Source organism: Diabrotica undecimpunctata, chromosome 9, assembly GCF_040954645.1.
Source record: "Diabrotica undecimpunctata isolate CICGRU chromosome 9, icDiaUnde3, whole genome shotgun sequence".
Taxonomy (NCBI): Eukaryota; Metazoa; Arthropoda; class Insecta; order Coleoptera; family Chrysomelidae; genus Diabrotica; species Diabrotica undecimpunctata.
The window spans coordinates 114,197,565-114,212,118 of NC_092811.1; the positions used below are offsets into that span (position 1 = coordinate 114,197,565).

At 33.5% G+C, this 14,554-nt stretch overlaps 1 protein-coding gene across 1 annotated transcript in view; it reads left to right on the forward strand.

The window, feature by feature from the left end:
* LOC140451283 (uncharacterized) overlaps positions 1–14,554 on the forward strand; it is a 134,415-nt gene that overhangs the window by 51,283 nt on the left and 68,578 nt on the right. Inside the window, exons 5-6 of the mRNA XM_072545026.1 lie at positions 1,366–1,493; positions 3,712–3,837. Of these exons, the coding sequence (XP_072401127.1) occupies positions 1,366–1,493; positions 3,712–3,837 (254 nt within the window). The remainder of the gene's footprint in view (positions 1–1,365; positions 1,494–3,711; positions 3,838–14,554) is intronic.

A 14,554-nucleotide genomic window follows, 5' to 3' on the forward strand; every position in this document is an offset into this window, starting at 1 on the left:
GGCACGTTCTTGGAAACAAAACAAACTAACATAACCTCAAAATAATAAGATTCGTACGTCAATACCAGTATTGCCATATGGCAACTCCAGTCCTTCATGGGTTAATAGAGTAATAATGAAAATTATATTTGGATACTAAAATATGTGACTTATACTACACAAACCTCATCAGTTGTCGACTTTCTTAAGATGTTGACTTATACTATTGAGACACAAATTACAATTACAGGAAATTTTGTACGAAGACCTGGTCAAGGACGCCCAAGGTGTACAACCACAATTGATGTCTGTTTTTTGGTTATTAATTCTACACGAAATCTCTTTTTAACGATAACTCAAAAATCAGATACTTAATATTAGACCAGTTAATATGAGTTCAAAAAAGTTAGACGAAGATAAAAAGAAGCACACTTAAAGCTTAGACGTCCTGGCAAATTTCCACGTCTTCTCCAAAATCGTAAAGCTCGTTGTACAGAATTTGCAAGAACAGATATTCAGTGGAATAAAAGGTTTTTTTACTAATAGACCAGGATCCTATTATGAAAGCCAAATGTTTAAAATCACGTCTACAGAAGAGTTGGAGAACTATTCGCTACCTGCAATCTCGCCCAGACTTTAAGCTAATGCTTTGGGTAGGTACTAGTTGGGAGGGATAATCACTCGTGGCAGTGATTGGACGGATGACTAGTAACTCTTACGTTCAAAATATTCTGCAAGATCATGTTTTGCCACATGTTAGTTACATTGGATACGGCAGATTTATGTTACTGCTCGACCATAAGCTCTACCCTAGTGAGTAATTATCTTGATGAGGTCCAAATTTGAAGATAAGGTTGGCCACTATTGACCCCGGATTTAAGTTCAATATAGCACATATGAGATCAGCTGAAATGCAGCATATGACAAAGAAATTCCATTCCAAATCCGATAGAGCAGCTTCCGTTTGTTGTACAGGATAAATGGAAAGCAATTCCCTAAGGGTATGTCCAAAATTTACTTGCAAGCATGCCAAAAAGGATAAAAGCAGTAAGAAGAGCTAAAAGGGAGAATACTGTTTACTGATCATGCACTTGTTTTTGATAAAAAAGATTTATTTAAGCAATTTAATTTACCGTTTAAGTTTAAAGTAAAATGACCTAATTAAACTAACATTAAGCATTATTTTTTTTGCATATATCTTTGCATAAAATCTTTAAATTACCAATTAAACATTGTTAAAATAAACTCTTCTAAATAAACGACTTGATTCGCCAGAATTTATTTTCAAAAAAAATAATGAGAAAATTACAAAATATTTGATATTTTTGTCCATGAGTGTATTTTTTTTAGTATTTATTTTAATTTCTTATAATAAACAACTTGCAGGCTTAACTTCGAAGAACTAAACCTAATGCAACCTGAATCTGTCAATCATATATGTGATAACGACCAGTTCCTGGTTTCCGGTGGAAATCCTGTCCCTGTGATTTGTGGCAATAATATGGGTAACCATAGTAAGTAGAATACAAATTTCAATGTATTTAATATAAAAAAATTTAATAAATCATAATAATGTTAGTTTCCTTTTTAATTTGTAATAATAATAAGTTGTACCAAGTTAAAATCTTACGTTAAGCTATCTGTTATACAGTGCATTCATAAAGTGTGGAAACGGTCTATTACCTCATGACTTAATTATTTTCAGAGTTATCGATTTTAATTTTTGTTTTTTAACCTTTTGGGCAAAAAAAATAACTGTTACCCCCACTACCTTAGCAGATGTGACGTCATCGATATTTTTTTATAGAAAGGGCATTTTTATCTAAACAATTAAAAGTCCATATTTTTCTGAGTACAACCGTACCAAACTCATCACATTCAAACTTCAGTATATGGAGTGTAAAGGAAACCAGTGCTCGCATTTCTTAAAATTTAATTCAAATTTATTTTACAAAGAAAATTATTAAAGAAGTCATTCCATATTAAAGACAAATAAATAACGTAATTACAACAAATGCTCGAATTTACAGTATCCAAGACGTCCAATGAATACTTGGGTTATGCTTGACAACATCCCTGGTGTAATTTGTTGCATTTCAGTACGAATTCTCTGTTTGAGGTCTACCAAATCGGTAGGTCGGTTTACGTATATTTTACTTTTCAAATAATCCCAAATAGAAAAGTCCATGGGATTCAAATCTGGTGACCTAGCAGGCCATTCAATGTGGCCACGTCGTCCAATCCAGCGATTGGAAAAAGTTGCATTTAGAAAATTTCCAATCACTACAGCATAATGTGGACTTGCTTCATCCCAATGAACCTAAATGGTCGGATCCATTTGACCAGGATTATTGATATCTGGAAATGTTGCCGTTAAAAATGGAACTACGTAGGTTTGCAACATCTTTAAATACCTTTTACCCGTGACAATACTGTCAAAAAAATACGCTCCTATTTCTAACAATCCCAACCCAAAGGATAAAGGGAGGAGAGATGGACTACCTTTTAGAAAACTGAAGCCTGTTTCTATTAAATAAACATCAGAATAGAAAAAAATTGTATAACATAACTTAACATTCAACATCTAATGAGGTCAAAGCTTCTCTCAAGGCGTGCCAAAATCCAAATATACAAAACCATAATACGACCAGCAGTGACATATGGAAGTGAAACATGGACATTGAGAAAGAAAGAAATCAATAAGCTATTAGTATGGGAACGCAAAATGCTGCGAATTATATATGGTCCTTGCAGGAACAGCGTGACAAATGAATGGAGGAGCAGATACAACAATGAAATAGAGACTCTCTTCGGGAAAGGAAACATCGTAAGATACATAAAAGCCAATAGATTAAGATGGGCAGGCCACGTGGTACGGATTCAGATCATTAAAATAAGATAAGATAAGATATCATAAGATCATTAAAACGTATACTACTCAAAAAAATACTAGTGCTGACTTCTAAATCGACGTGATAGAACAAATCAATTGATTTACCCACTGAACATATCCACTGATAACTACGAACTTACTGTCTGGTTGCTAAGGAATTTGACATGCCTTCACAACCTACTTGATTTTTGGCAATATACTGGCAGCCCATTATAAAGCCATTATTTATCATTTGAATGGAATTGGTTATCTTTAAGAGATAAACAATCTACCTTCCTTATCGTACAACAATAGGCCACTCCATTCGATCATTTGTTGTAATTATATTATTTGTTTGTCTTTAATATGGAATTACATCTTTAATAATTTTCTTTGTAAAATAAATTTTAAATTAAATTTTAATAAATACGAGCACTGGTTTCCTTTACACTCTGTATACTGAAGTTTGAATGTGATGTAATGTGTTTGGTATGGTTGTACTCAGAAAAATGTGGGCTTTTAATTTTTTAGATAAAAATATGTCCTTTATATTAAAAAAAATATGGATGACGTCACATCTGCTAAGATAGGGGGGTAAAAGTTATATTTTTCGAAAAAGAAAACAAAACTAAAAATCGACCTGTCAGAGCTTTAACTCTAAAAATAATTAAGTCATGAGATAATGGACCGTTTTCACACTTTTTTAACACGCTGTATAATTGATTATGGCAGTAAGATAATCATGCTATTGGGATATACGAAAATATTTTATAAAATCTATCTTTTTTATGATATGTTTTGATATGATGTGATATGTTGATATTTCATATAACCTAATTTTGTTCTTATTTGCGTTTCAGTGTACGTAAGTACCCCTCCTGGAATAATATCACCTTTAACTCTTTCTGTAGTTACAAGCGGACCATCTTATCAAAGGAATTGGAAAATTAGGGTTCTACAAATTCCGTGCGGTGCACCCTACAAAGGTAGATTATTTTCAATATTTCATAATAGCCTTTAGTAACCTTTAAAATTAAGTCGGAGATACACATGCCTGTTACTAGCACAATGGCCTACCAGTACCTAGCAAGCTCCAGCTACTGTCCCCAACTGGCAATTGTGTACGTTAAGTGGCATGCTAGCTCCTGACATGCTAGCTAATCGCAAATAATTTGATTTTTCTTGCTAGTAGCATGCTGTGAGATACAAGGCGCATGCGTGTGGAGTGTCACTGGCATGTGTGAACACGCGCTACCGGCTACCGTTACGGGCATGCCAGTAGCTAGCAGAGAATTGTCAGATTTGTTGTGTTGATGATAAAAATTGGTCGTCTATTTATTTTTAATCTCCTTAATTTAAAAAATGTTTCGTTGGGGCGATGAAAAAATCATTAATTTTATTGCTATATAATAGAGAATTGGAGTGTCTTTTAAATTCTAAATCATCTATATAAAAATAAAATATCCCGTGACACTGCTTACACAAAAATTAAAGAGGAAATAGTAGTTTTATTAAGTTTACTCACCAAAACCGTTGCAACTCAAAATGGTACGCTTTGAAACTTTATGGTCTGACCACAAGTTAGACTACAAATAAAAATGCCGCGGTTTTATTGTGATTTTTCCAGGAATTCAAATATGGCCTTAACGCAGATACTTACAATTTTTGATTTGCTACAGTTTTAATGTAGGTGTGCGATATATGAGTTCTCCATGTCAAAGTTTTGTCCAGGTGCATTCCAAGATATTTAACGTTTTCAGCTTGTGGAATTGCTTTGTTATTTATTGTCATATTAGGCGATATTATGTGACATTTTCTAAAGGTTATATGTTGTGATTTAGATTTATTGATCTTTATGTGTCATCTCGTTCTTCTCTTTTCAATGTCCCTAATATGCCTTTAAAGAGATTCAGTAGCTGCTGCAGGATTATTATCTGTGACTTACATAGCAGTGTCGCCTGCGAATGCTGTATTCGTTACATTTTCGTTTTTTGTCGTATAGTGTATATTTTTTATGTTTTGTGATGCGTACTTAACACGGTAGTAACTTCCTTCTAAATATGATCTTAGTAAATTACGCATTGACTCTAGACCGTTAATTTTTATTTTGAAGAGTACCTCTTTATGCCAAACTTTATCAGAACTTATATTTTATTAGTCAGATACCTGACTGATATCAAGAAAGAACGCAAAGCAGTACTTTGCAGTATTCAAAAGTTTTCATCGCCATATCAACGACTCTATGTACTTGTTCTATTGTTGAATGTCTCTCTCTGAAACCAAACTAATTATCCGGAAAAAGATTATTATCATTTATTATCTTTATAACATTTGTTGCTATTAGCTTCTTAAATAGTTTAGCAGTTACCGGAAAGAGACTAATAAGTTGAGAAGTGGTATGTTCGTGAGACCGTTTACCAGGTTCATGAATCAGTATTATATCACCAATTTTCCATTGAGTAGGTACAATTTTAAGCCTTATTGAGGAGTTGAAAAGCTGTGTTATCATAACTTTTTCTTTTTGTGGTAATTCTTTTAAGATAGTTCCTGTTGTAAGGTCAAAATCTGGAGTTTTTTGGTCTTAAATCTATTCTTAATAGCACTCTTTACTTCTCTTTTCGGTACTGGATTAATTTGCTTACTGCCTTGTTAAATTGTTTCCAAACTTTCGTAAATAGATTTCTTTCTAGACTTTCTTCAGCACCGACAGATGCTAGAGGCTGAATAACTTATCTAGGATATTTGGTTATTTTCCAAATCTGCTTTTTCGTGATCTGCCCTTAACCATAAGCCAACTGGGTTTCTTAATGTTGAGATGTATTTATTGACTTCTTTTAGTTTACTGGTGTCCTTACAAAGCAAATAATCGGTAGCTGCTGTTGGTGTTATATTTAGCAGATAATTTTCAACGTAGGAGATTTTGTTTAACGTAGGAGATTTAACTGGTAATGGATGAAATCATAAAAAAAGTTAAAAAAAAGAAGAGGATATATTTTGGGAGAAAAGGAAATAAGGATAATATGCTACACCGACGACGCCATAATAACAGCCGAAAATGAAGATGACCTACAAAGATTAATTAAAGAATTCGAAGATACGGCGCTCATATACAACATGGAGATCTCAACAGAGAAAACTAAAGCGATAGTGATATCAGCGGAACCGAGACGATGTAGACTAGTCGTAAATAACAAAATAATACAACAAGTGATGGAAACTGAATACTTGGGAATAAAACTGTCAAGCTACGGAAAAGTGGAAGAAGAAGTACAAAAACAAGTGAACATGGCAAACAGAGCAGCAGGATGTCTCAACAACACAATCTGGAAAAACAAATACCTCACAACGGAAACGAAAACCAGGATATACAAATCTCCAATAAGACCGATAATGACGTACACAGCGGAAACAAGAGCAGATACGGCGAAAACACAAAGACTACTGGAAACAACAGAAATGAAAGTCTTACGAAAAATAACAAACCAAACTCTAAGAGACAGAGTAAGAAGTGAATAAATACGAGCGAGATGTGATATAGAGGAAACAAACGCGTGGACCAAAAGAAGAAAAGTGGAATGGAATCAACAAATCGAAAGAATGACAGAAAATAGAATAGTACGAATAGCAAGAGACAAATCGCCAAATGGAAGAAGATTATTGGGCCGACCGAGGAAAGATGGTCAGACAACGTCAATTGAGGCTGAAAACCGAAGTAAAACAGGCATTTTGCCTATTTATAAAGTAGGAAGAAGAAGAAGAAGAGATTTAGTTCCAAAATTCTCTAACCCAAAGTTTCGAATTCGGTCTAGTCCAGGAGATTTTAAGTTACAGATTTTCTTTGAAATTGTTCGAGATTTCTTTAGCAGTGAGAAATTGGTAGCGCGTATTTCTGTAGTGTTGACAGAAGTACATCATAATTATCTTAGATCCCTTCAGCATTGGCGTTAAGAGAAGTTGTCATTAAAATCTGATTGTGACAAAACACATCAATTTCTTCCTGGATTAATTACAATCTATTGCAAATAGACCTTTATTATTGTTACTTACAAAAAACAGGACAGTAGAAGAAATAGTATTATTAATTATTAAAAATAAATGATAAGATGTATATATAGAAAAAAATGGTTTTAAATTAACAAAACTTTGTTTAGTGGACAAATAATTGGAATGTTTTGCAACTATTTTTATTACAATAACTTCACAACTCAAGTGTTCTCAGTAAGCCTCAGGTGTACTTGAAAAATTAGCTTACCCTATAATATAAAGTAGGATAAAGTGATTATTACGTTACAAAGTTTTTCCTCGGGTGACAGCACACACAGAAGTTTGTGATAATGTATTAGTGTACTTTATATCCGACAAGAATACACTTACATAACAAAGTATTTTACTGTTAAACAATTTTGTCTGATACTTGAGTTTCATTTACGTAAGAAAATATACCGGGTGTGACAACAGTAGCGGGATGGTCGAACAATTCGCGAAATTTACATCGGATAAAAAAAATTGAAAAACACGTAGTCAATATTTTTTAAAAATCTATTTAATACCAGTAAACACAATCCTCACCCCTGACGCCTGGGACTGTGGTGGGAGGCAACTTTAAAATTTAAAATAGAAACCCTCATTTCTTATTGCAGATTTGGATTCTGCCAAAAATTCGTAAAAATATCCAATCTGTACTTATTTTTCTGCAATTACCGAGAATCGAAAAAAAATTAGATAACACTTGTTTACTTTTTTACGTTAAATCCGCATCTGCAATAAAAAAAATGGGGTTTTTCAAAAATTGCACCTCGCTCCACCCCCAAGGATTTTTTGGCTCAGAACTTTCGTAAATTCCAAAATCTGTGCCCTCTGTGGACGTGGATTATAATTTCAGTGATTTTTTAGATAGGCTTGTCTGTATTTTCAATAAGGCATTTTCTTTAATTACAAATAAGTCAAAACATCACACATCCTGGACTTCCAAAGGAATCGGCATATCAGCCAAGAATATGCGTTCACTAAACTGTACATCAAGAAATTTACTACCAACGTCTTTGTCACGGCAAATATCTCCAAGTACTGAGGAACCTATCTAAATAAATACGTTAATGTGAGAAAAAATATAACCACAATTTTTTACAACAAGATCTTATTTTCTATCTCTCCAATTTAAGAAAGGTCTCGAATTCATTCTTTATAAGACCAGTTGATAAATCTGAACTAATCCAAACAATCAGTAGTATCAAAAGCAAATCTTCCTGTAGTATCGACAAACTACCCATAAAAATTTTCTTAAATCTCCCAAAAAATGTGTTGGAAGTCCTGGTTTCAATAATTAATAATTACTTTGAAAAAGGTATATTTCCAGAGTGCCTAAAGATAGCCATTATTATTTCTCTTCATAAGGGTGGTGAAAAATTGAATGTCTGCAACTCTCGACCTATGGTCTTACTACCGGTCCTATCAAAAATTATTGAGAGCCTTATAAAAGCCCGACTTATGTCCTTTCTCGTTGAAAATAACATTTTATCACAAAGTCAGTCCGGCTTTTTATCTAATAAATGTGCCAGGAATGCTATGTTTTCTGTACTACATGAGATTATTAAGCATTAACACTAGAAAGTCGGAGGGGCCAATTTGGCCCCTGTTGCGATTTGAAGTTATTGTAGTTCTTTTATTTGACAATAATAATTTCATATTTTATCACTTTTAATATTTTGATACAAAGTCTTATTTAACGCAAAAAAATATTGTTTACTAAATTTATTAAATGGATTTTCTAACAAACCTACCATAGAAGTCTGAAGGGGCCAAACTGGCCCTGTATTAATTATTATCGTTTTCTCGGAAATTTGACGATTTCTTTTAACTTTGTGTCGGATAGATAAAATTATGTTTATGTACGTTTATTCCTAGAAGGTATTTTGTTACATACTGTTTGTTCCTTGAAAGTATTTTGTTTATTGAGAGGTTTATTAGGTGTTGCTGACTCTCGTTTCTAGAATATTGAAATATTCGTTCAATTGTGAAAATTCAAGACGACTGTAAAGATGTCTCGTCGTGGACTATCAGAGCTTGAACTTCTTGAAGAAATACAAAAAATACAAGAAGATGTTTCGGTAGGTGAATCTGAATTTGCAGAAAATAATGAGTCAGACGATGAACAATACGTACCACCACAAAATAATGATTCAAGTGACTCTGATGCTTCAGAGCAGTTAGAAAGTTTTATTGTACAAGACTCACCAATTTATGTAAACACTGCTTCTACAACTCAACAGCACGAGTCAGCTAATTTTATCGTGAATCCAAGTGCATCTAAGCCAAGTCATAAGAGAAAAAGAGGTCAACAAGGAAAAACTATTTCAATCGGAGACACCGAACAATCAAAAGACGGAACAACGTGGAAAGTTATTGATTCTGGATCAGTACCTGGTAAGATTATGATTTTTAGTATCTTCCTATTCATTGAATGTTTGCTGATTACAGGACGCCGCGCTCAGCACAACATTTATCGAGAGGAATCAGGTCCTACGTCGTATGCAAAAAGGAACGTGAGGAACAATTGTGTGGTAACTGCTTAGCATCTAATAATCTACGACAGCATGTTACGTCATATAAAAGAATGCACTATTGCAGAAGCACATCGATGTTTGAAAAATGACACATGGACTATAACTTTGGAAGAACTGGAGGCTGCCCTTGCTATTATGTACGCAAGAGGAGTCTACGGCGCCCAAAATTTCCCAACCAATAGCTTGTGGTCAACAGTATGGGTCCTCAGTTTTTTAGGCAAACTATGCCACGAGACAGATTCAAGGATATTATAAAATATCTCAGATTTGACATAATTTGAAAACCGACAAATTTGCTCTAGCCTCTGCGGTTTGGAATGGATTTATAGAAAATAGTGGTGCATGTTACAAACCGGGAATAAACCTTACTGTGGACGAACAACTACTGCCTTCTAAAGCCAGGTGCCCGTTCACACAGTACATATTAAATAAGCCGAATAAGTTTGGCATAAAATTTTGGCTTTTGACATGCGTGGAATCAAAATATATTGTAAATGGTTACCCTTATACTGGCACTGATCATCTACGCAAGAAAGATACAAGTGTTGGTGAACATCAATCTGTGGATGTTGCTGTCGATGGAAAAAAACTTCCTCAAACAGTAAGTTTTTATAATAAAATAAAATACGGGGTTGATGTAGTGGACCAAATGGCGCGTCTTTATACTACAAAAGTTGCTTCAAGACGATGGCCAATGCACGTGTTTTATAACATTCTTGACTTAGGAGCAATAAATGCATGGATTATTTATAAAGAAGTTACTGGAAGTAAAATCAGTCGTCGTAAGTTTATTCTTCAGCTGTGTGAAGAATTACGGGCTCCATACCTTGCCTCCCGATATCTGGTACTATACCCAGTACCACCGGATTTACCAACCACCAGCACTGTTACTAGCCAAAAAAGAAAAAAATGTCAGTTAAAAATGTTTTGTAAAGGAAATCATACTTCCAATGAGTGCCACGGCTGTAACAAGGCAATGTGTGGCAAATGCCAAAAACTGCAAACTGTATGGTGTTCCAAATATTTAACCTTTAACTACACGCGCTGGCGTATTTTGTACGCCAAATTTAATAATTGTACTACAAATATATTTAAAAATTTAAAGACCGACCCTGTTTATGTATCTAACCTATCACTGGAACGTGCTTTACAACTGGTTTTAGTTTCAGTAAAATCGGCGTTCTGAGAAGGTCGTAATTAGCCGTTTATTATTTGTTGTTCCCGGTGGTGTACAAAATACGCCACGCGTGCAGTAATGTAAGTATAATCGTTCAATTGTTTTTTAATAAATATGGCACAAAATTAATTTTTCTTTATAAAGAATGCTATTTCTCATGTAGATAAAAAATTTTATTAGTAATTTTATTTTTCCAGGGATCAGATTCCAGTTAGAAATCCCAATCCACTTACTGATACTGAACTCCAAGCATTCGCTGATGCATTATTTCGAGAAGAAGATGAAGAAGTAATTGGGGGAGATCCTGATACTTCGGACGAAGAAGTTATTTTTAACGAAGAACCTAGTTCTGATTCGAATGGAGAATCAAGTGAAACTTCTAGCGAAAATGAAGATGAATTAAGTTCAGAAGACTTCTATGAAGGCAAGGATGGAATAAAATGGTATAAGTCTTCTTTGAAAAGTAAGTTTAGTAAAACTAGCAAAACGAACATTGTAAAAGTACTTCCTGGACCCAAAGCGTACGCTAAAGATATTACAAATGAGGCAAGTGCTTTCACTAAACTATTTACTGATGACATTATTGAAAATATTGTTGTTTGTACCAATATGGAAATAGAAAAGATGCGTCCGAATTACAATCGCGAAAGAGACGCCAGAAATACAACCAAATCTGAAATTATGGCATTGATAGGACTTTTGTTTCTAACAGGGCTTAAAAAACAAAATATTGTTGTTTGTACCAATATGGAAATAGAAAAGATGCGTCCGAATTACAATCGCGAAAGAGACGCCAGAAATACAACCAAATCTGAAATTATGGCATTGATAGGACTTTTGTTTCTAACAGGGCTTAAAAAACAAGGTCATACACATTTTTTGGAATTGTAGATAACTAATGGAACGGGCTCAGAAATTTTCAGAGCTTGCATGAGCTGCAACCGATTTTTATTTCTCTTATGTGCTCTTAGATTCGACAATAAAGAAACAAGACCTCAAACAAAAGCTACTGACAAACTTGCCCCTGTACGATTTATGATTGACCGCTTTTCCGACAATTGTTATAATAGCTATACATTAGGTTAACATTAGACAATTGACGAAATGCTTATTCCTTTTCGAGGGAGATGCAGCTTTTTACAGTATATCCCAAATAAGCCAGCGAAATATGGGATAAAAGCGTTCGTATTGTGTGACTCACAAACATTTTATGTGAGCGGTATCGAGTTATACTGTGGGCAACAACCACATGGGCCTAACAAAAAATCCAATAAGCCAGAGGATATTACCCAACGATTGGTTGAACAATGGAACGGAAAATACCGCAATCTAACTTGTGATAACTGGTACACCAGTTATAGGTTAGCAACAGATCTGTTAAAAAAGAAGACTACAATAGTTGGAACATTAAAAAAAAATAAGAGAGAGATCCCAAAAAATTTTTTACCCAACAAAAGTCGAATAAAAGGTTCATCCCTTTTTGGGTTTCAACAGGAAGCTACACTTGTGTCATTTGTACCAAAAAAGAACAGAGCGGTCATTTTACTTTCCACAATGCATTATGATTCTTCTATAGATCAGGTCACTAATAAGCCTAGTATTATTATGGACTATAACTCTCACAAAGGTGGCGTTGACACCGTAGATAAAATGTGCTCTACGTATTCTGTAGCAAGACGTACCCGTAGGTGGCCTTTAGTTATATTTTTTCAGATGTTGAATGTGGCAGGAATAAATAGTCAAATATTGTATAATTTTGCTCACTCCAACAGTCCAACTAAGTTTAGAAGAAATTTTTTAAAATCTTTATCGATATCATTGATGAAACCACATCTTTCAGAACGAGCTGAAATAAATACTTTGCCATCCAACATAAGGCTTTTTCTAAATACATATAAGCAGCCCCAAATCGATCAACCGAATGACGAACCACCAGCCAAAGTACGAGGAAGGTGTTTTTCTTGTGGTAGACAGAAAAACAGGACTACAACGATAACCTGCAGCATTTGTCTTAGATCAGTCTGCAAGGATAATTCTGTTGCTGTTGTCACTTGCACACAATGTCAAAATAAAGATGACAGTTTAGATAACGTGTGATAAATATTTATCAATTTGACTGTTATTTTTTATAGTAGTATTGTATATATTTAGTTTCAAAAAATTTGTTGATAACAATTTCTTTCTATATGACTTACTCAAAATGTTTAATATTATTAATATGTTAATAAATAAAGTTTATAACAGACAACTAATTGTATTTTTTCAAAAAAAAAACAAAACCGCTGTTTTTAAGTGTATTCTCTAGTGGTGTATAAAGTACGCCACGCGTGTACTTATGTTATAACTTGATGCGCGAGTAGTTAAAGGTTAAAATGAAACTAAAAAATTAAATCAAATTCTATCGTCAAGAGTTTATATAATTTCTTAAAACTGTTTATTTTTATTTTTTGTTTATTCCCAAATAAATAGTTAATTCTAAACTTGGTTTTTATTGATTTAGGAACTTGGGGCCAAAATGATCCCTTCGGGCTTTTTAGGTAGGTATGCTAAGCCCGACTTTCTAGCGTTAAACATTAATCTTTACACTGCCACTCCATTTCTTTGAATTGGTTAAAATCTTACTTGAGGAATAGGAAACAACTAGTTAAAGCAAATGATACTGACTGGAGTACCAAAAGGTTTAGTATTGGATCCTGTACTTTTTCTCATCTTCAAAAATGACACCACTAACTTAAAAAGAAAAATACGGTATCTTTTTGACCTCAGTAGAATAACACATTGCAAAAAGTATTTCAAAATCAAGAGATTTTAACTTTTCCCTCTTTATATATTTTAGAAACTGTTTGCTTAATTCGTAAACACCTATACTTCATCTAATTTACATACCATTGCACGTCATCCGCGTCATAGCATGTAAGGTCACATGATACCAACACGAAATATTTAGGCGGTAGGTGTGTTCTTTTTTAGAATCACTTTGTCGAGTACACTGGCATTACAGCCACTAGACATATTTTATTATATACGCGTAGAAATAATATTTAAAGATTTCTATTAATGTTAACTTAAAGAAATACACAATAATTTGTTTCATTTAATTTGTATAAATGCATTATAAAGCGTTTTTATGAAGAAGATTTGTTCGGAACAGAATGTAACTGTAATCGAAAGAAGTTAATATTTTGGCATAAATTGGTAACACTTATTTGACAGTTACGGTGTTGACTAATGTTAATAAGTAATGAAAAAGTGTTGTTTTTGTTTAAGTATTTCATTTTACATCTTTATACGACGCATACAAGCGGCTCAAATTGTTTTTACCAAGATTATTTTTTAACTCTTGTTTTGTTTCTATTTATTTACATCAAATATTGGATTTAAAATGGATTCAGGATTTTTTTATACATTGGCAACTATGTCAACTTCGATCTCTGTCAATGATGATAACGTGCAACGGTATGTAAATTAGATGGACTGTACATGTTTTTTCAGCAAGACCTAATCATGACTACTCCACTAAAATTTCAATCTTTGATGTGTATTTACCGATCCCGTAAACTGAGTTAGTAATGAAATCTATATTATATTTGGCAAAAAATTATACAACCATCTCCCTTTGTAACTTAAATCTACTACAACTTTTTTCCTTAAGTTTGTAGCATTTTTAAATTCTTTGGTATATATTGAAATTACCCCGTATATGTTAAAATATCGAAAAAGTATTTTAATCCTTTTTACGTCGACGAGTTGATAATAAACACATTTCAAAGTTTGTTTATATATCACAGATCAGATGGTTATTTCCTCTGTATTCTTTGATCGAGAGCCACTTTAGGATACTGCGCAATAAATAAATATTCCTGTTTATATGTTTTGTTTATACCAAGTTGGGCAAACCAATTTTCAAGATAATTACATCAATCTCGGTAAGGCCGGCCGCCGTTAAGGGCGTGTTTAGTTTAA